Source organism: Ricinus communis, chromosome 4, assembly GCF_019578655.1.
Source record: "Ricinus communis isolate WT05 ecotype wild-type chromosome 4, ASM1957865v1, whole genome shotgun sequence".
In the NCBI taxonomy this organism is placed as follows: domain Eukaryota; kingdom Viridiplantae; phylum Streptophyta; class Magnoliopsida; order Malpighiales; family Euphorbiaceae; genus Ricinus; species Ricinus communis.
Window position 1 is genome coordinate 29,874,119 of NC_063259.1, and position 20,173 is coordinate 29,894,291.

The following is a 20,173-nucleotide window of genomic DNA, read 5'->3' on the forward strand; positions in this document are numbered from 1 at the left end:
TGGGACATAATACACGTCAGTGACCACATAGCTAATTCCATTAAGTGTTATCTTTACCGTTCCTTTCCCCTCGACGACCAGCTTGTGATTGTTCCCGAGCTTGACGTTGTGTGTGAAGGCAGTGTCCAAGCTTGAAAACATGCTTCTCTCTCCACACATGTGATTTGAGCACCCAGAATCCACGAACCAGACATCTTCTCTTCTGGTTGCTTGAAGTTCGACATACGCCATGAGAAGAACTTCATCCTTTTCTTCGAACTCTGCAAAATGTGCTCCATTGTTCCTATTTGGACATTCATATTGGAAATGTCCAAGTTTGTGACAGTTGTAACACTCAATTGTTGCCTTATTGAAAGAGCGTCCTCTGCCCCTACCTCGACCTCTATAGGATCCTCTACCTCTTCCTCCAATATTGAGAGCTTGATCTTCTTCTTCATGACTGTTCTTCTTGAATTTCTTCTCATGAACAGACAGAGAGCTCTGCAGTTCATCGATCGTCATGCTCCCTGTGTCTTTGGACTCCTCAATAGACACAACCACATACGTGAATTTGTCAGTCAAAGTTCGAAGTATCTTCTCAACAATCTTCAAATCTGGCATGTCTTCTCCGTTGCTTCTCATTTTGTTAGAACTGTCATCACCCTTCTGAAGTAATCATCAATGTTCTCATTGTTCTTCATAGTGAGAACCTCAAAGTCTCTCCTTAAGGTTTGAAGAAGAGATCGCTTCACTCTTTCATTTCCTCCAAACTTTTTCTTCATTGATTCCCAAATAATCTTGGATGTTTTGCGATCCAAGATCTGCTCAAACACAACCCGATCAATTGCTTGGAACAGGTAGTGCTTGACTTGATGATCCTTCATCTTGAGCTCGCCGGTGAAACCTTCTTCTACTAGACTCCACAATCCTTTGGCTCGCAAGAGGTTCTCCATCAATTCACTCCAATGATCGTAATGACCATCAAAGTGAGGGATTTTGGTAAGCGTCTTGTCCTCGCTCATCTTCTTTCTCTTTTCTCTCTTTTCTCTCTTTGATCACTTTGATTCGTGTTTTGCTCTGATACCAATTGTTACTGTGAGCTCAGATAAAATACAAAACTGCACTGAAATGATCTGCATTATTCATACCTTTCCAATGCCTTTATAGAGTACATGTACTGAAGCAAAATAACTGAAACAGAGAAAACTAAGGACTCGACTCCACTAGCTCAACTACTAAGCTAGAAAAATGCAAACAGAATTGACCCATTAAACTAGAGAGAACAAGTCTCTTTATTCCTAAACTTGCGGAAGACACGAAACAACCCAACAAGAAATATATATATATTCTTTTGTAAAAGATTCGAAATCTTGGTGAAAATAATTTTTCATGATTGGTAATAGTTTATTCATATTTTATAGCCAACATAAAGAAAAAGAAAACATAAATTAAGTGGTAGTCCATGCTATTTCATTTGTATAATTTCTATGAACTTTATTCTTATAATTAAGTGAAATAAATATGTTTTAGAAAATGTAAATGACATAAAATAAGAAATCACATATATGTTAAGTTTTGATAATCAAACATCATATACCGAATAATAGCTAATAAATATAATATTGATCAAGTTTTAAATATGAATAGGAATGAAAATTTATACAACCAAATTAGATAGTAGTCCGATTAGATTAAAGACACGTATATATTAGGTAGATTAGTCTCAACGATATTGATAGATCTTATAATTATTTATTTTACTCCTGGTACAATTAAAAAGACATCCAGACTCTATATAAGATACTACAAATACATTAAATTTTTTGTACGATATTTTTCTAACTTTCTTTGTAAATAGTCTGGAAGTCATATTGGTTAAATAATATAAGGGGTGTATTTTTGAATTTTAGAAGACTATTAAAATAGATATATTGTAATTAAAATTATAAATTTTTTTAAAATTCAGGTTTATGTATATTTAAATGTTAGAATCGTTAGTAAAGTACGAGGGGCATGAAAAAAAGAAAAAAAACTTATACACTTTACGCAAGGACACGCATGATCTAAAATTTAATGAGAAGGAGTGTGGATTCAAATGAAATGATTATTGGATATGGGATGTAAAAGTATAATTGTTAATTGGACGGCTACGATTGGATTAGTCAAACTGTATCGAAATTGGTGCTAATGCATGTGGACCAGAATACGCGACACTTTAAATCAACTTATTATTGCCATATTTAACTATTGGCATTAAAAAATCAACAACGTTAATTAAATCTACTACAATAAATAGTTTCTTTTGGAAAAGAGGACCGTATGCCTTATAGGATAATATAAAAAATATATTTCATATATAATCATCCATTTTAAAAACATCATATTTTTTCTTAAACTACAGTCTATTTTCATTTTTATAATTATTAATTTAGATAATTAATAGTCAAATTATAAATAAAAATATTATCACCTAACATCATATATCGACATATATCTTTTTTACTTTAGATTCATTAACTTTATTGAATTCAATAATAAACTGTCTTATTAGTTATTTTAATTATAAATTATTTTTAATTAGTTATTATAATAATTTTTCATGAGTTAATGCAAATAGTTTCACTTAAATTAAGTATATCAACAAAAAATATTAATTAGTGATATCAGATTATAAATAATTTAATTTATTAATTTATATATCAATTACAAGTGAGTTGTCTTTTTAAGAAAAAATAATAAATACTCAATTTTTTAAATTATAATAAGATTTTTAGTTTAATAGATTTGTTAAAGTGTATTATATATTAATACATATGTGTTCGCAAAGGAATATATATGCGTGTATATATATATAATTTGATGCATATATTTATTTTTTACATATAAATTTATATTTTTAATTAGTATTTTAATTAAATAATAATTTTAATTCTAAAAATATACTTTTGATATTGCATTAGCTGAATAATTAGTTTTTAAAATAATATTAATAGTAAAGAATAATATTTTAATTATATTTTTAATATTAAATTAACTAATAAATAAGTTTTCTTGTTATATAAAAATTTAGTAATATTGGCTAAATTAATTTTATATATAATTGAAAATCAAATAGTAAATATTGTTAAATAATATTTTTACTATTGCATTAATAAAATCTTAAACATACAAAACTTAGAAGAAAAATCCTAAAATATTTTTATTATTATGTATTAAAATATGATAGATAATTATAAAATGACTAGTATATATAATTACCGGTTAAATATTAACCCAACAAAATATAATGTATATCTCTAGTTAAAGCTATATTGATAATCATCTATTATTAATAAATTACATCAAAATAAATTATCATCGCTCAAACTTTATTAGACGTTAAGGCTTCTTAAGCTAACTCTAGGTCGAGAATCTTAAACTTAATTAAATAAAGGAATAATATCTGTTTATCCAGAAGAAACCTCAAATAGGACATAAAATCTTTAAAACTACAGAATCTGTCTGAATGTTATAGTTGAAACGGATGCTAAAGTCGTCGTTGACGCCCTGCATGAATTTACTGCCGACTTATCTTCTTTTGGCTGTGTTATTAAGGAGTGTTTGATGATTAGGCAAACGGTTCCCTTTTGCTCAGTTAGTTTTATCAGCAGATAATCTAATGAGGTTGCTAATGCTTTAGCTAAAGCTTCCCATTGTTCTGCTCAGGAACCATATTGATGTCTTGTTTTCTTAATGAATTTGACCTTTTTCCTTAATATATTCTTTTTTTACAGAATCTGAAGTTAAAAGAAGATAAATCACCTATTACAATAGAAGTACATCATTTTTCAACAAGGATGTATAATTTTCTTTTAAGTGGATGAACTATTATCATTACTTTTTTTAATCTAAAAAGTAAAATAATATAATTTGTATTTCCTTTTCTCACTTTAATATTTTTATTTATTTAATAAAATAATTTAATAAAAACATCATATACCAATTGAGAATTAATAAACATCATAATGAAATTATTGCCATTTTTAATACAGAAAAAAAGAAAGAAATACCAAACATAAAAGATCTGATTGTCTATCCCTAAAGCCATGATAGTATGTTCCCACATCTTCAACAATCAGTATAAACCCCCATCCAACACTGGACACGTTACTCCAATATCGTTTCCTTGATGACTACAATACCTATATATTTTCAATACATTTCCTTACATATCCTACGGGATGACGTGTCAAACAAGTATTGCCTAACCAAGAGTAAAATCATTGTACATGATAAATTGCCCTAATAGGCCTACCCATCTATGATAGGCAAACCTTTGAGATAAACCAATAGGATATCCCCACGTCAAACACAAGCTCGCGTCGCCACCGCGCGATCTAACACCGACTACGCAACACAATAACTTAGTTGACACGTGTCGAAAGGTTAACCGGAAACAGCCGGTAATAGAATTGGTAATTTGCCAGTGCAGCCGGTCACTCCCTCTATGCAATTCCCGCTAGGTATATAAAGCGAGCCTCTCGTCGAACCCTTTTTCTTCTCTCTTTTCTCTTTTATTTTCTTTCCCTGATTTTTAGTTGGAAGAAATTGGAAAAAATTAAAGAAAGAAAAAAGAAAAGAAACGTTTTTATTTCTTTTCCTTTCGCTTTTGTCCAGCTCGCTCTTTCAAGGTTAGTAGTTTCTCTTCTCTTTAATTACTCATACTTTATTTTCTTTAATTAAGTTTTCTTTATTTTATCTGTGTACTGTTTTTTAAACTTTTTGATCGATCTCTTGTGCATGAAAAAGCTCAATGTTTTAATTAAGTTGATGATAATTATTTTACTTGTTTGATCTTTCAGTTTAAGTTGTAATTGAAGTGTTGAATTAAAGTAAGACTGCTGTTTAATTTTGGATTCTTTTTAATCTGCCAGTATCGATTTCGATTTAAGTTTGTTTGACACACCTCGATTTTCAGTGCGTGTAATTAACTTCAGTTTAAGCTTTTATTTGCTGTTAATGGCTTGCGCTGGGCAATATTTTCTCTGTTTGGCTTTTTGAAAGCGTACAACTTTCGGGGGTTTGTGTTATCAGTTAGTCTTGCTGTTTTTTTTTTTTTTTGCTTAGCTACTAATTAGGGTTTTTGATCGGGTCAATTGGGAATTGTATTTTTCTTTTCATCCTGTGGATGAGGAGCTCAATATTCAAAGATTTAGGCGTTTATGCTATGGTTTCTAGTTTCTTGAGTATTTAATTTCAAAATTTTTTTTTTTTTTTTCTGTGTTATGGTAATGTGTGTTTTCCTGGAGCTGATGCTATTGTTTGGTTTGTTTTATTGAACATTTTTTTAGATCCCTACAACAAACTGTTGAAAGCTCAAACAGATCACAAAATATTGCACTACATTTGGTCTAAACAATAGTCTTCTTGATCAGTGGCCCTATTTTCTACAAGGAATTAGATTTTGTTTTCTCTTTGGCTGGTGAAGAGGGAGAATTGTGATTATATTGTGTTAAAATCTGTATTTGTGTACTATTGGGCTAGATGTTTTGTTGTCTTGAATGGGTTTTAGTTTCTTATAGATACTAAGTGGATTGAGTGTATCTTATTACTGAAAATACTGGTCAGGCCTGGCTCTGGAGAGCTACTTAGACTCTTGCCACCAGGGGGCGGTGCCTGCCATGGCACCTTCTCGTGTGGCTTTAGCCCAATCTTCCTCAAGTTCAGGAATTTTCTTCCAGGGGGATGGGCAGTCCCAGGCTGTAGTTAACTCTCATTTGACCTCATCGTTTGGTAACTCATCCAATTCCATTCCCGGAACTGGGCGTCCCAATTTGGGTCCGGTTTCTGGGGACATGAATAATGCGGTTTTGAACAGCGTGGCAAACTCTGGACCAAGTGTTGGGGCAAGTTCTTTGGTGACAGATGCAAATTCAGCACTTTCAGGAGGTCCCCATTTGCAGAGAAGTGCAAGCATTAATACAGAGTCATATATGCGTTTGCCAGCATCTCCTATGTCCTTTACATCGAATAATATCAGCATTTCAGGGTCCTCAGTTGTCGATGGGTCGTCCGTAGTACAGCAGGGTAATCATCAAGATCCAAGTGCACAGCAAGTCCAGCAGACTCAGCAACAACAAGGGGCCACAAGTGCTTCATCCCTGCCTGCATCACAAACTCCACAAGCTTCTCTTTCAATGGGACCACGAGCCACTGGAACCTTCCTACAGGACCCTAATAATCTATCCCAGGTGCAAAAGAAACCTAGATTGGATATCAAACAGGAAGATATCCTACACCAACAAGTTTTGCAACAACTGCTTCAGAGACAGGACAGCATGCAATTGCAGAGCCGAAGTCCGCAGCTACAAACCTTGCTTCATCAACAGAGACTGAGGCAACAGCAGCAAATTTTCCAATCTATGCCACCATTGCAGAGAGCCCAGTTGCAGCAGCAGCAGCAACAGATGCAGCTGAGGCAGCAAATGCAACAACAGGCAATGCAGCCAGCATCTGCTATCAAGCGTCCTTATGATGGAGGCATATGTGCGCGCCGGTTGATGCAATATCTGTATCATCAGCGACAAAGACCAGCTGTAAGTTCATATTTTCATAAGTATAAATACTTGTGTTCTTTTAGGTACAGACCTGTTAATAACAACTTTAAATTCAGTTAAGCAGTTTCTGCAGGTGTAACATCAATATAATCTTGTTAGTCTTATTTAATTTTGCAGGAGAATTCTATTGCCTACTGGAGGAAATTTGTGGCAGAATATTATTCACCTCGTGCAAAGAAAAGATGGTGCTTGTCATTATACGACAATGTTGGGCATCATGCACTAGGTGTTTTCCCTCAGGCAGCTATGGTAATTTTTTTGCGCTGTTATTGTACTTTCCTTAATGTTTGCTTCATAAGCGAAATTTTTTATGTATAATATCATAATGATTCGAGTACTTATGTGCCTATCGTTTTCTCTTATCAGTTACGCTGGTTGATTTTCTATATTACTCTGTACATGATACATTTAGTTGCTTTGAGTACTTATGTACCTATCATTTTTCTGATCAGTTATGCAAGTTGGTTTTCTATATTGCTCTGTAAATTATACTTTTAGCTCCTTCAGTGATTCATATACCTATCTGGGAGTAGTTTATGCTATTGTTATTATATCTAACCAAAACTTTTAGCATTGCACTTACGTAAAAGGGCTCCCTTTTCACTGTTTGGTTTTCAGGAGGCATGGCAGTGTGACATTTGCGGCTCTAAATCTGGAAGAGGATTTGGTAAGAGATTTAGACACCAGTTCTCATGAATTTTGCGCTTCAAGCGATTGCCATTAAACTTTGATACTTGAATTTGTGCAGTGGTCCACTTTGGAAGCAACTGACTTAATTCTGGTAATAATCTTAGAGAGCAGAGTGAATAGGTCCTTGACTCATAAAAGCTAAAGAAAATGTTGATTTTGTCTGGAGGTTTTTGGAGTTAGAGGTGTTCCATGAAAATAAAAGTCATCGAGCTTTGTCTACCTTTTGAGTTGATTTAATATGACTCCTTAAAGTTAGTCCTACTAATTCAAAATTTTGTAGATGTGTAGTGTATAATATTTGCAATGGTAGTTGAATTTACGAAGTATTTTGATTTTCAAATTTGAAGAGAGTGGTATTGTCATTCCATAATTGATTTGGTAATAAAGCTCCAAGTCCAGAAGAAAATAACAATGTTGTAAAATTAACTTCCACCTATCTGTTATAGTTCTTGCCATGTGCTTTTGTGTTTTCATCTAAAGAGGGATATGAACAAGCTGGACTCTCTACTAAGAACTTCATTTGCCTTCCCTGTGATTGTCATTCTGCCATGATATAACAGTGCATTCTAACTCCAAAGTTTTATATGTTTGTATACTTCTTTTCAGTCTACAAATGTGGTAGAGAACTACTTGTGCTAAATTTAGGTCATTAGCAGCTTCCATTTCATTTCTTCAGGATTCCTTTTGGGGGCTTCCGTATCATATGCTTCTCCTAGGCACAGCTAGACTAACCACTACATCCTGGAGTTTTTTATTGACATTAAACAAAATGATACTGGTATGGGCATATCTGGATTTAGGAAAAGAAAATATTTTAGGTTGTGCTAGGAGCAGAACTGTCGAAAACAGTTGCTATGGGCTTGTTTCCCTCCGTTGGATAAAGGGAGAACTGATCATAAAATGGAGGGACCTATAACAAGGGGAAAGAGGGTTATAAGTCTACCCTTTAACTTTTAGTGCCCTTCATCCCCCAGCATACTCGCCCTTAGGTTCAGATTCTCACCATTGGTTTATGAAAAATTTGTTCTACCAATTTTTGCATATTGTTTGCTTTCAACTTTTTACTACAAGGCCCCTTTATGTAATTACACTTAGCAAATGTATGTTAAAATGACTTAAGAACTCTTTTTGGTAAATCAACATGACAACAATGTTTTCAATTATGGTGAGAGGGAAGACCTTGTTAGGCATAGAAGAAGAAGAGGAAGAATAAACAAGGACTATAACATATTCTTTGATCAGATAAAGTACATGTTCTTAGAGATTTTCTTTTAGCGCGTCTTCGTTCTCAGCTCTTCGTGTGAGTCTCCCGGGGGCAATCTAGCTTCACCTTCAAAGCTCGTGTTAACGTGATTATTGCGAGTTAGTACCTTTACAAGTTTCTTGGAGACATGATTAATTGAATTCGTTGTTTGCTGCAATTCTTACAGAGGCCACTTTCGAAGTACTTCCTAGACTTGATGAAATCAAATTTGGCAGTGGTGTCATCGATGAGCTTTTATTTTTGGACTTGCCAAGGGAATGTAGATTTCCTTCTGGAATAATGATGCTAGAGTATGGAAAAGCAGTGCAAGAGAGCGTATATGAGCAACTTCGGGTTGTCCGTGAGGGTCAACTTCGTATCATATTCACACATGACTTGAAGGTCAATATCATTTCATGCGCATGCATTAGCACTTGTTAAATATGTTGATATAACCTTCTTATATGCATATGGGTTTTAGATTTTGTCTTGGGAATTTTGTGCACGGCGTCATGAAGAACTTCTCCCACGAAGAGTGGTTGCGCCACAGGTACTGTTTTGATATTTTATTTTCTGTAGCTTTAGTTGAGTTGCCCCAATGATCATGAGAGCTGTATTGCAACTCTCTATCCTGTTCATTGTTAGTGATTGTACTTGGTATTTTAAAATGAATTATATCTTCTATATCAACCACAAAGTATGAAATATAAATTTTGAAGCTTTTTGTTTTGAATAATCTTAGATTGAATTCCCTAATGCTACTTTGCAGGTGAATCAGTTAGTTCAGGTGGCACAGAAATGCCAGAGCACAATTGCTGAAAGTGGAGCTGATGGGGTTTCTCAGCAGGACTTGCAAACAAACAGCAATATGTGAGTAAATTGAAAAAATCATTTGTATCCTTCTTTCTTTGGTTAGATGTTGATAATGCAATGCTTTTTGGTTGAAGTCCATTGGTTCTTTTAAAGGGCTAAATGCACTGAGCGATGATTGAGTGAAAACTGGGATCAAATCACGATGCTGCTTTGCTACAAAATGAAAAAGAAAAAAATGATGGGTGCTTTCAGTGATCTTCAAGTAACTTCTATGTGCTTGAATGAGATTTGAGTAACAAACAAGAAGTATTTTAATACTCAGAATTGCATCTATGGTGTTTGATCTGCCTAGTAATGTATTTTTATGTTAATACAATTAGGATTGAGCATCTAGTGTAATATCTAGATTTACAGGGATATCCAGTACTTGACAGACATGATGTAGTTGTGCTGAATGTCGAATATGACCTTATTGATGGTTTATACTAATTCAACGTGAATTGTTTCAAGGGTCTTGACTGCTGGGCGTCAGCTTGCAAAGACTTTGGAGTTACAGTCTCTAAACGATTTGGGTTTTTCCAAAAGATATGTCAGATGTCTGCAGGTATTATTTGAGCTGTTTTTTAATTGGATTTCAGAATTGAGATAAGCTTCTGTTGTGATTTTTCCTGTGTTTTCACTTCATTTTTTGACAGATTTCTGAGGTTGTCAACAGCATGAAGGATCTGATTGATTTCTGCCGGGAGCAAAACGTTGGGCCGATAGGTAATCCCTCCTTTTGTATTTGCTCTTGCTTGTGTTATGTGGATACTTGTATATATTGTCCTATGCATGGGGTTCAGTTCTGAATCAGTATTGAAATGCAAGGTTCGCATATCAATTATGGGGTTCAATGTAAATATTTTCAGATTCAAGTATACATCTCAATCAAGTCTTATTCTTGAAGTGCCTCCAAGCTGTTGTGGGATCTTAAGCGTTGATTTAAACTTTAAATTGTAGCTGAAGATTAGGGCAAAATTTTTATCACTTCATTAGTTTGGAATCCTACATAATGCTATCACTTGAATTTATTTTATTTTCTATTTCTGCTTTCTGACTGAAGTATTTCATCTTTTACTTTGTGTTTTTTCTTTTCTTGGGGGGAGGGGAACCACTATTTTGCTTTTCACTTCTGTCTTCTCAAATTTTGTAGCCAATCCATTTTCTAAAAAATGACAATCTTGCTTTGTTACCTTACCAAACCGTTACTTGCAGAGGGCTTGAAAAGTTATCCTCGGCATACCTCTGTAGCCAAGCTCCAGATGCAAAAGATGCAGGAAATGGAGCAGCTAGCAAATGTTCAAGGCTTGCCAACTGACAGGAACACCCTTAATAAGCTGATGGCATTACATCCTGGCATAAACAACCATATGAGCAACAACCACCATATGGCTAATCGAGGGGCTTTAAGTGGCTCAGCACAGGCTGCTTTAGCACTGACTAACTACCAGAATCTACTCATGAGGCAAAACTCAATGACTTCAAATTCGAGCTCGCTTCAACAAGAGGCTGCTTCATCTTTTAATAATTCTAATCAGAACCCATCTTCGAATTTCCAAGGACCTGGTGCATTTGTAGCAGGATCCTTGCAGAACTTACCTGTAAGTGGTTTTTCAAGTCCTCAAATTCCTCCACAACAGCCGCAGCAGCAACGAAGCTTAAGTAGTAATGGCTTGCTGCAACAGAACCATCCACAGTCCTCTCCTAGCAACCAAGCGTCACAACAGCAGATGATCCAACAACTGCTTCAGGAGATGTCTAATAATAGTGGGGGAGGAGTGCAGCAGCATTCTCTTTCTGGACAAAATCAAAATGGGAATATGGCAAGAAATGGAGTAGGTTTTCGAAGTAACTCTTCAGATGCACCTACTCCTGCTCCTACTGTGTCAGGAAGTGTTGCAGGACCTGCACCAAGCAGGAGCAACAGTTTTAAAGCTGCTTCAAACAGTGATTCTTCTGCAGCTGGTGGTAATAGTAATTTTAACCAGAAAGTGCAGGAGTTGCCTCATAATCTTCATTTGCAGGATGACATTGTTCCAGATATTGCTCACGAGTTCACTGAAAATGGATTTTTTAACAGTGACCTTGATGATAATATGGGTTATGGTTGGAAGGCATGACTAACATGGCATGGCCCATTTTTCACTATCATTGGGTGAAATTGGGCATTATATATTTGTACAGAATATCAAATAGCTGCTTTACCCCACCCTTGCTTTTCTAATTGTCGAATTTGTGGTGACATCAGGCACTTGTATTTCTGTAGGTATTTTTAGCTTCTCTCTGTTTTTGTTGCTTTTCACATCCTCCCTTTTCTTTCTTCTTTGAGGGCTTTCTGTGAAGTCTTGCAAGTGTAATCTATCGGACGAAAACTGGAACAACTAATATCATATTTTAATGAGTTCTGCAATATGGAATTTTTTGTCACTTTGCTCGTGCGTTTTCATGCTTCAATGGCGTGGAGTTGTACTTTCGATTGCTATTGAGGAAATTTACGACCAACTTAATCTCTCTGTAAAATGTATGCATTATGCTATTCGTTTATCCCTGTCTGAGATCAATGCAGTTTGCTTCCCCTTTCTCCGAGGTCGTCAATCTAAGACTGACATTGTTTTACATTAGGAAACTCGCACTTAATTTCCTTCTTATTTTAAGTTTACTTCTGGAATCTTATGTCCACATCTTCTACAAATTTCCAGCTAATATAAACTTGATATCCTGTTTGAAGACCAATCTGGTGATGTGCCCAACGGTTCTTGGAAAGATAGTTCAATGAAGCTCCACCAGTAATGCTCGTATAGATGAACTATAAATATCAGTCTACAGAGATAATAAGAATTAAGATGTGTACGATCTTAACGAAATTCTAAGAACAATTCCCCAATTGTCTGTAATAAGAACTAATTATTCTATGGGAAAGGATTGGCTGAGATAAGATTAATCACCATAATGAAATGAAGAGGACTAAAAAAGATTTAAAATACCTTGCATCAGCTTGAGCAATCAAAGCCCTGTATCGAGTTGTAATATGCTATCCATTCTGGCTGGCTTTAGAAAGGTCTCATCTTATTTTGAGAATCTGCTATATCGGTAACTTTCTAAAGCTGGGGGAAACTATAGAAAATAGTTACAAGAGTAACCAGATATAATATCTGTATCCACTGTTAGTTACCAAATGATCAAACTAGTGAAAAAACAGAATCATTCTTTACTACATCGGTGACAGTGGGTTCTAAAAACCAGCAGCACAAAATGAAACTTGATCATTCATCTTACTTCAGTAGAATGGTTAAAGGAGGAAGATGACCGTGATTAAAAGGCTATGCCATGAGCTCTTCATCTGAGTCATGCACCAAATCCTAATCATTTGACAAAGTGGTTCAGTCCTAGCCGTGCGTTCAGAATCGTATCCCATCTCCTTATGCCCTTCTCCATCAATCTTGCAGTAAATGAGTGCATGCGAGATATTCCAGCCATCTCTGCTGGACAATATGCTGCATTCTCTTTGAGGGCAATAATCTAAGGCACATTTTCCTGTTGGATCAAGTATTTCTACATCAAATGGACGTGAAAGGGGTCGTTCCACAGCCTGAACATGGGAGATGCTGCACCATGAAAAGAATCCAACGGCATTGTAATAAGAAGCAGATATTGGAAAAACAAGAGAGAGAGAGGAATGGAAGAGAGGAAAATTAGTTAATGTTTCCGTTGTCCATGTCATAGATAAACTGCTAGTTAGAAATTCTGAACCTCCGTTGAAACCAAACAAAAAGACCCTCTCCCCCTTCCGTTTTCCCCATAACTTTATATTGTATGCAAAGTGAGAAAGTTGTACATTTTATTTGATAAATCCAAAACTGTAGATACAAGTAATCTTCTCCATGTAGACATTGAATAAACAACATAAAATCTGAAGTGAAACAGCTATTAGAAAATGATTATATCATCTGAAGTGGAATACATTTTGATGGTATAGCAGCAAGCAAGAATTTTCAAACTTAAGAGGCCTAACATCATATGTACACATATGGACATGCCCTCAAATAAAGATATAGGAAATCTACTCATGAATGTTTGAGAAAAACTGATGGCCAAATGTAATTAGAGTGAGAGATAGAGACCATATATAGTAGAGTCCATCCTTGTCTCTGCACTCTACCCAGTAGCTCAACTAGCAGAATCCCTCCGATACTGGCAACCTGAACTTTTGCAAGCAGTTTTCCTGCAAGTTGTTCAAATTTATGAAGTCACTCGAGACCTGAAATTGCAAGCAGTTTTCCTGCAAGTTGTTCAAATTTATGAAGTCACTCAATACCTGCAAAGACCAGTTTTTTTTTTTTTTTTTCACAATTCTGATCTGATAAGCACCTATCATTTTTAATATTTTGCAAAATCAATTGCTAGCTAGTAGTTACTAACTGAAATCGTATATAAGTTACTATTGGACAGAGTGACTGACCTGAGTCATAGGATATTCTAGTGGAGTACAAGTCCGAATATTGTAGCCATCCAATGAACCCTGGCTGGAATCAGCATTGACAGTGGCATCATTCTTCAATTGCAGTGGACACCTGGGATGACCCAGCTTAAATCGCACAGCTTTAGATGAGTATATGGGGAAGCCATACTGAAACTATGCTGATATGCAAACGCGATGCGTTATTCTTAGTAAAAATTATTATTATTCAGTATTTGAAGAACGCAGCATAGAAAAGCAAAAGAAATCAGAATTCGTCGTGGAATGGCTGAGTATGGATTTCAGTAACACCATTAAAAGAAAAATCTGATACTTGAAACTGTAGACAGAAAGAGAAAGACAAAGGGAGACAGGACTATTTCTCTATGGATAATTGTTAGATTTCTGAAATCAATGAAGAGTTTTTTCTTATTAAAATTCTGAGATTACAATTTCTGATTTGAGTATATATATACATAAGATGCAACGGTAGCCTAATCTATACAATGGTTGCCTTGTAAACTATGTCCAATGTCCCTTTCTGCTTAGGGAAGGTTGAAGTGACATCTCCTTGTCACAGAGATGGTTGCTCCCTTTTCTTATAGCCTATGATGAGTAGCTCTATACAAGCTTTTCTGCCTGTGCAGTGTCTGAGGCTCCTTTTCTTTGATCCTTCTGTTTACTGTCTTCAACACTCCCCCTCAAGTTGGGTTTGTAGAGGTTGATGGAACCCATCTTGCTGAGAATGATTTGGTGACTATTTTATTGAGAGCTTTCGTAAATATGTCGGCCAGCTGATCATGGCTTCTGACGAATGGTGTTTCAATTTTTCTTGATTGTACTTTTTCTCCGATGAAGTGACAATCCACTTCAATGTGTTCGGTACGTTCATGAAACACTGGATTGGATGCAACATGACATGCTGCCTGATTGTCGCAATACATTTTCATAGATCCATTGTATTCAATTTTTAAGTCCTGTAGGACTTGCTTGATCCAGGTAAGTTCAGTGGCTGTAGAGGCCATGGCCTGATACTCAGCTTCTGCACTTGACCTTGCCACGACACTTTGTTTCTTATTTTTTCAAGTCACAAAGTTTCCTCCCTACGAAGGTGCAAAAACCTATAGTTGATTTTCTATCACAGCTCCCTGCCCAATCTGCATCAGAGAAACCAACTATGGTGTTAGTATTATTTTTCTTCATCCAGATTCCTTGTCCTAGGGTGCCCTTGAGATACCTAAGTATCCTGTCAATGGCTTTTGAGTGGCTGGTGCGAGGTGTGTGCATGAATTAGCTTACCATACTTACTGCATATATGTAATATCAGGCTTTGTAACGGTTAAGTAGATTAACTTTCCTACCAGACGCTGATATTGGCCTATTCCGAGACAGGCTCACCATCTTCCAAATTAAGTTTGACTTTGGTTTCCATAGGAGTATTGGCTGGCTTGACTCCCAGTTTTCCAGTCTCTTTTAGTAGATCGAGGACATACTTCCTTTGAGATAAGAACAACCCTTTATCTGATTTGGCCATTTCTATTCCAAGAAAATATGACAGTTGACCTAAGTCTTTGATGTCAAATTCCCTTTTTAGACTTTGTTTGACCTTTTCAATTTCTTGGTCGTCATTACTTGTTATTATAATGTCATCAACATATACAAGGACATCAATAGTATGTTTGTGTGTATGTTTGACAAACATAGAGGAATCAGAGGTGCTTTTACTGAAATTAATATTTAAAAAAAAGAGGCTTAGTTTGGCATACTGTAGATTGCCTTTTTTGTTTACATACCAACGAAGAGTCTGATGTAGATTTATGTCTTGGGGGAATGGTCATGTAAACTTCTTCTTCTAAGTTACCTTGAAGGAAAGCATTCTTTACGTCCATTTGAAAGAGGTTCCATCCTAGGTTAATAGCAACATATAATAGAATCCGAACAGTAATCATTTTTGCAACTGGGGCAAAGGTTTTTTGGTAATCAACTCTATAGGTTTGGGTGAATCCCTTGGCTACTAACCTAGCTTTGAATCTTTTAACTGTCCCATTACACTTGTATTTTATCTTGTATACCCATTTTCACCCTACGTTTTTTTTTTTTTTTTTGTGGTAGAGGCATAATGTCTCATATGTTGTTTTTTTTTCTAGGGATTGGAGTTCTTCTTTCATGGCCTCACATCACTTTGGGTTGGTGTTGGCTTCATAGAAGGATGTGGGTTCGGTGTGAGCCGTAATTTTACTTAGGTACGTCTGGTATGTACTTGAAATGTTATCATATGTGATGAAGTGTTGAATTGGGTACAATACCTTGTGAGACACATAGTCTCGAAGTTTTACAGGGGACATGTCTGTCAAGTGGATTGTCTCAAGGCAATTTCTTCTTGAGTAGATTCAGATCCGACTTCAGATCCGTCTTCTAAGTCGTTGCTTTCACTTCCTCCCCCTGAAGGAATTGTGCATGTGGGAATAGTTGGCTCCCCCTCGGAGTGAGCATCCTGGTCCTGGTGACTGTTGTCAGAAAAAACAAAATTATGCGAAAATAGTGGAGTGTGTGGCCCATGAGTGTGTGATTGAGGCGTCTGACAGGGACGAGGATAATAAGAGTTATTTTCGATAAACGAGACATCCCGTGAAACATATGTTTTGTGAGTGGTGGGATCATAGCATTTATACCCCTTTTTTGTGAAGAGTATCCTAAGAATATGGTTTTAACTGAACTTTTGTCAAACTTGTGATGACGTTTGATATGAACGTAACAAAGGCATCCAAAAACTCTAATGTGCCCTAATTCTATTTTTCGTCCTTTCAGAATTTCTAATGGACTTAGATTCTGTAAGGTGACACTTGACAATCGGTTGATTAGATATGTGGCAGTAAGAATGGCATCGGACCAATAGATATTAGGGACATGATTTTGGAAAAGCAAAGTCCTAGTGACTTCAAGAAGATGACGATTTTTTCTTTCAAAAACCCCGTTTTGTTCGGGGGTGTTAATGCACGTAGTTTGCTGCAGAATACCCTTTTGTTTAAAAAAGCCAGTGAAATGTTTGTTGATATACTCAGTACCATTATCTGACTGGAAATTTTTAATGTTTACATCATATTGATTTTGAACAAAATGGAAAAATTCTTGAAAGTGAAAACCTTATTTTTTCCCTTAAGCAAGAAAACTCAAGTAGTGCGGGAATAGCCATTAATGAATGTAATGAAATATCTGTAATGATTATAAGATTCAACAGGGGCATGGCTCCTAACATCAGAGTGGATTAATTCAAAAGGTTTGGTAGAAACAGTGGAAGATAAAGGAAAATGCAATTGAGTATGTTTTGAAAATTTGCACACATCACAACAACTAGAATTTAATTTATAACAAAATAGTTTATTTAAGATAGAATCAGATGGATGCCCAAACCGCCAATGCATCAACATGCCTTGATTGATAGTGGGAGAGGCCGTGAGGCATTGGCTGGTTGGGTCGTTAAGGTAATACAGTCATTTTTCTAGTCGCCCTTCACCAATCGTCTTCCCTGTTACTCGATTCTGAAATTGCACTGTGAATGGTAAGAAAATAACATTGTAATTTAAATCACGAGTTAACTTACCAACAGACAGTAAATTGGATTTAAAATCAAGTAGTAGTAACACATTATATAATTGTTTATTAAGTAGTGTGGCAGTGCCTTGGCCGTAAATAGTGGCCCTATTTCCATTAGCGACCATCGCATGTTAGGAATCAGCAATAGGTGCAAGATTCTGCAAATTCATTAGATTCCAAGACATGTGATTGGTGGCTCCGGAATCAATAATCCAGTTATTTTTCTTTTGACAAATGTTAGCAATTTTCAAAGAAGAAGGTAATACCGAACCTGACCTGTCGGACTGTTAATGAACCAATGCTTGAATTTGGAACAGCAATTGAGTGAGGTGCATGGTGGAAACTGCCGGGTCGGATTGTCAGGTCTGGTCAGTCGGGTCGAATCTGAGTCGGCTGGGTCGGGTTGGGTCAATTGAGCTGGAGCTGGGTCGGCATATGATTTTCGAACTGCCCATAAATTGCCTATCTTTCACCCTTATCATTAGGGTTTTCTTTTTCTTCTCTCCCAGCTGCTCTGCCAAACCTAAATCCCATGTCTCTTCGCTTCACTCCTCCTCTCTCCCACCCGCGATTAGGCCTTAGCTGGGGGTGGAGATGCCAGCAAGCGTCACGATGGTAACCCTATTTTTTACGGTGGTCACATCATTCGATGCTACTTGGTTCTCACTTGGCCGGGCTGAATCGTGAGTAGGGAGACGTCGAGTAGAGCAAGCGCAGTTTTCGACAGCATTGAGTGGGAGAGAGACATTCATTAGGCTTTTGCGAGTCTCTTCTCGCTGGATGTTCGCTATCACAGCACTAATTTTGGGAGCTCGGTCGACAGGAGGATTTGTGACCTTAAGCTCTCATAGCTTGAGTCCAATCCTCCCAGGTAAGTGTGTACTAGATCCTGTTCTGCTCTCTTTTGAATTTTTTGTGGGTCAATTATCGGGGGAAGGTAATTTTGGAGTTCTTCCCATCGGGTTAAGACTTCTGTGGCATATTCTGAGCCATTTTTTGTCCCTTGTGTGATTTGTGTAAGTTCTTGCTTGAGATTGAATATGTGTACAAAGTTTTGTCGATGCCCGTATAGCCCCTTTATTTTTGTCCAAATTGTTTGTGATGATTCTAACATGCATAGCCTGGATATTTGTGGCTCCATTGTGTTAGTTAGCATCGACATGACCATGTGGTCTGTTGTTTGCCATTCTTCTATCTTTTCTGCTTCTTCTTCTGTCGGGGCCTCTAGCCTTTCTGGTTTGGGTCTGGGTTTGGTCCCTGTGATGAATCCTGGTTTCCTCTTGCCACTGAGGCTGATGTAAACAGAGACCACTCGAAGTAATTTTGATTACCTTTCAAAATTACACTGGTTAATTTGTTGTCATTTTGAGACATAATGGATTTCCGAAAGGAATTCTGAAAAGATTTGTGGGGTTGGCTTTTGTTTGCTTTGATTGATACTTCACAGGTTTGAAACCTGCTATGATACCATGTTAGATTTCTGTAATCAATGAAGAGGTTTTTCTTATTAGAATTATGAGATTACAATTTGTGATTTGAATATATATATACATAAGATGCAACGGTAACCTAATCTATACAATGGTTGCCTTGTAAACTATTATGTCCAACGTCCCTTTCTGCTTAGGGAAGGTTGATTCTGCTTAGGAAAAGTTTAAGTGACCTCTCCCTGTCACAGGGATGGTTGCTCCCTTTTCTTGTAGCCTGTGATGAGTAGCCCTACACATGCTTTTCTGCCTGTGCAGTGTCTGAGGCTCCTTTTCTTTAATCCTTTTGTTTACTGTCTTCAACAATAATAGATAATCAAATTAATTCTTTTTATATGATTAATGTTAATCTCAAAATCTTTCAAATATACTTTAGGAGTATCGTTAATCCTGATAATGCTTTTCTTCTATTAGTGTAGACGGATAAAAATTGACTTTTAAATTTTAATTTTTTTTAAAAGATATACTAATAACATAATAATTCAATCTCTGTGCATTTATTAATAGAGAAATAAGTGGTCTTTTAATTAATTTTTTCTTATAGCGTCAAATTGTTTTTTAATGTCAACATATGCTATTTACTATGTGAATTTTTATGTGACAAACATACCAGTCGTTTGTCAAGTAAAGTAACCTAATAGTATATATAAATATATTCTATTTAAAAAATAAAATCATCATTCTCAAAAATAAAATAAAAACCATAAAAATGTCGTGGCCCAAAACGAAATAAATTATTATTTTCTTTTCATTATTAAGAGAGGATAATGCAATATGTTGATGCAAGAGTTCCACTCACAGACCGTAAAGTCAAATTGAGCAAGTAATTATCTCTCTATTGTCTACTTTACAAAATTATCACTTTTTTGTATTTGTTCTTCATAGTTTGGTAAAAATATCATTGTTATTTTTACCCACAAATAAGCATTGATTAGATTGCTATAGTTCAGATATTTATTTATGAAAAATTTTAAATTTCATAAAATGGAATAATTTTATAAAGTAAAGAAATAGTAATTTCATATATATACGAAAAGAATTGCTATAAATAAATAAAAAAAGAAGAAGAAGATGAAATAATTAGTAGTAGAAGAATAGAGAGCAGAAGTGGCGGGTCCAGGCCATCTGCAGATAAGAATGCCAACCTCGGATTAGCGTTGGATGCGTAGATGAGACTAAACGGATACACTGTCGCTCTCGCAACTCAAGCTGTGGCCCTATCACAGCCCTCCTACACTTGGTCTCTCTTCTGTACTTGTACTTCTTTCTTCACAAT

The 20,173-nt window shown here is 35.8% G+C and overlaps 1 protein-coding gene and 1 long non-coding RNA gene across 3 annotated transcripts; one reads left to right on the plus strand and one right to left on the minus strand.

Annotated features, from left to right (window-relative positions):
- Window positions 1–4,518: 4,518 nt before the first annotated feature.
- Window positions 4,519–11,787, plus strand: LOC8258293 (probable transcriptional regulator SLK2). 2 transcript variants are annotated; one of them, XM_015724934.2, is made up of 10 exons: window positions 4,519–4,649; window positions 5,310–6,554; window positions 6,693–6,824; window positions 7,194–7,242; window positions 8,696–8,910; window positions 8,990–9,058; window positions 9,278–9,378; window positions 9,832–9,925; window positions 10,017–10,086; window positions 10,576–11,787. In XM_015724934.2, exons 2-10 carry the CDS (start codon window positions 5,640–5,642, stop codon window positions 11,478–11,480), a joined length of 2,550 nt encoding a protein of 849 aa, XP_015580420.1. In that variant the 5' UTR covers window positions 4,519–4,649; window positions 5,310–5,639; the 3' UTR covers window positions 11,481–11,787. The 2 variants fall into 2 exon arrangements, with proteins under 2 accessions (XP_015580420.1, XP_015580423.1); XM_015724937.3 differs by having other exon boundaries at window positions 4,531–4,649; window positions 5,587–6,554.
- LOC112536359 lies at window positions 11,558–14,252 on the minus strand. Its single transcript, XR_003080391.2, has 4 exons — window positions 13,820–14,252; window positions 13,482–13,639; window positions 12,345–12,965; window positions 11,558–12,180 (listed from the first exon to the last, which is right to left on the minus strand). It is a non-coding gene; the product is annotated as an uncharacterized LOC112536359 (long non-coding RNA).
- Between the last annotated feature and the right edge of the window lie 5,921 nt (window positions 14,253–20,173).

Excerpts from the sequence above, each read along its gene's own strand:
- LOC8258293 (XM_015724934.2), top strand. The coding sequence starts at position 5,640 with ATGGCACCTTCTCGTGTGGCTTTAGCCCAATCTTCCTCAAGTTCAGGA. Across the intron at positions 7,243-8,695 it reads TAAATCTGGAAGAGGATTTG|AGGCCACTTTCGAAGTACTT; the intron begins GTAAGAGATTTA and ends CAATTCTTACAG. Across the intron at positions 9,926-10,016 it reads GATATGTCAGATGTCTGCAG|ATTTCTGAGGTTGTCAACAG; the intron begins GTATTATTTGAG and ends ATTTTTTGACAG.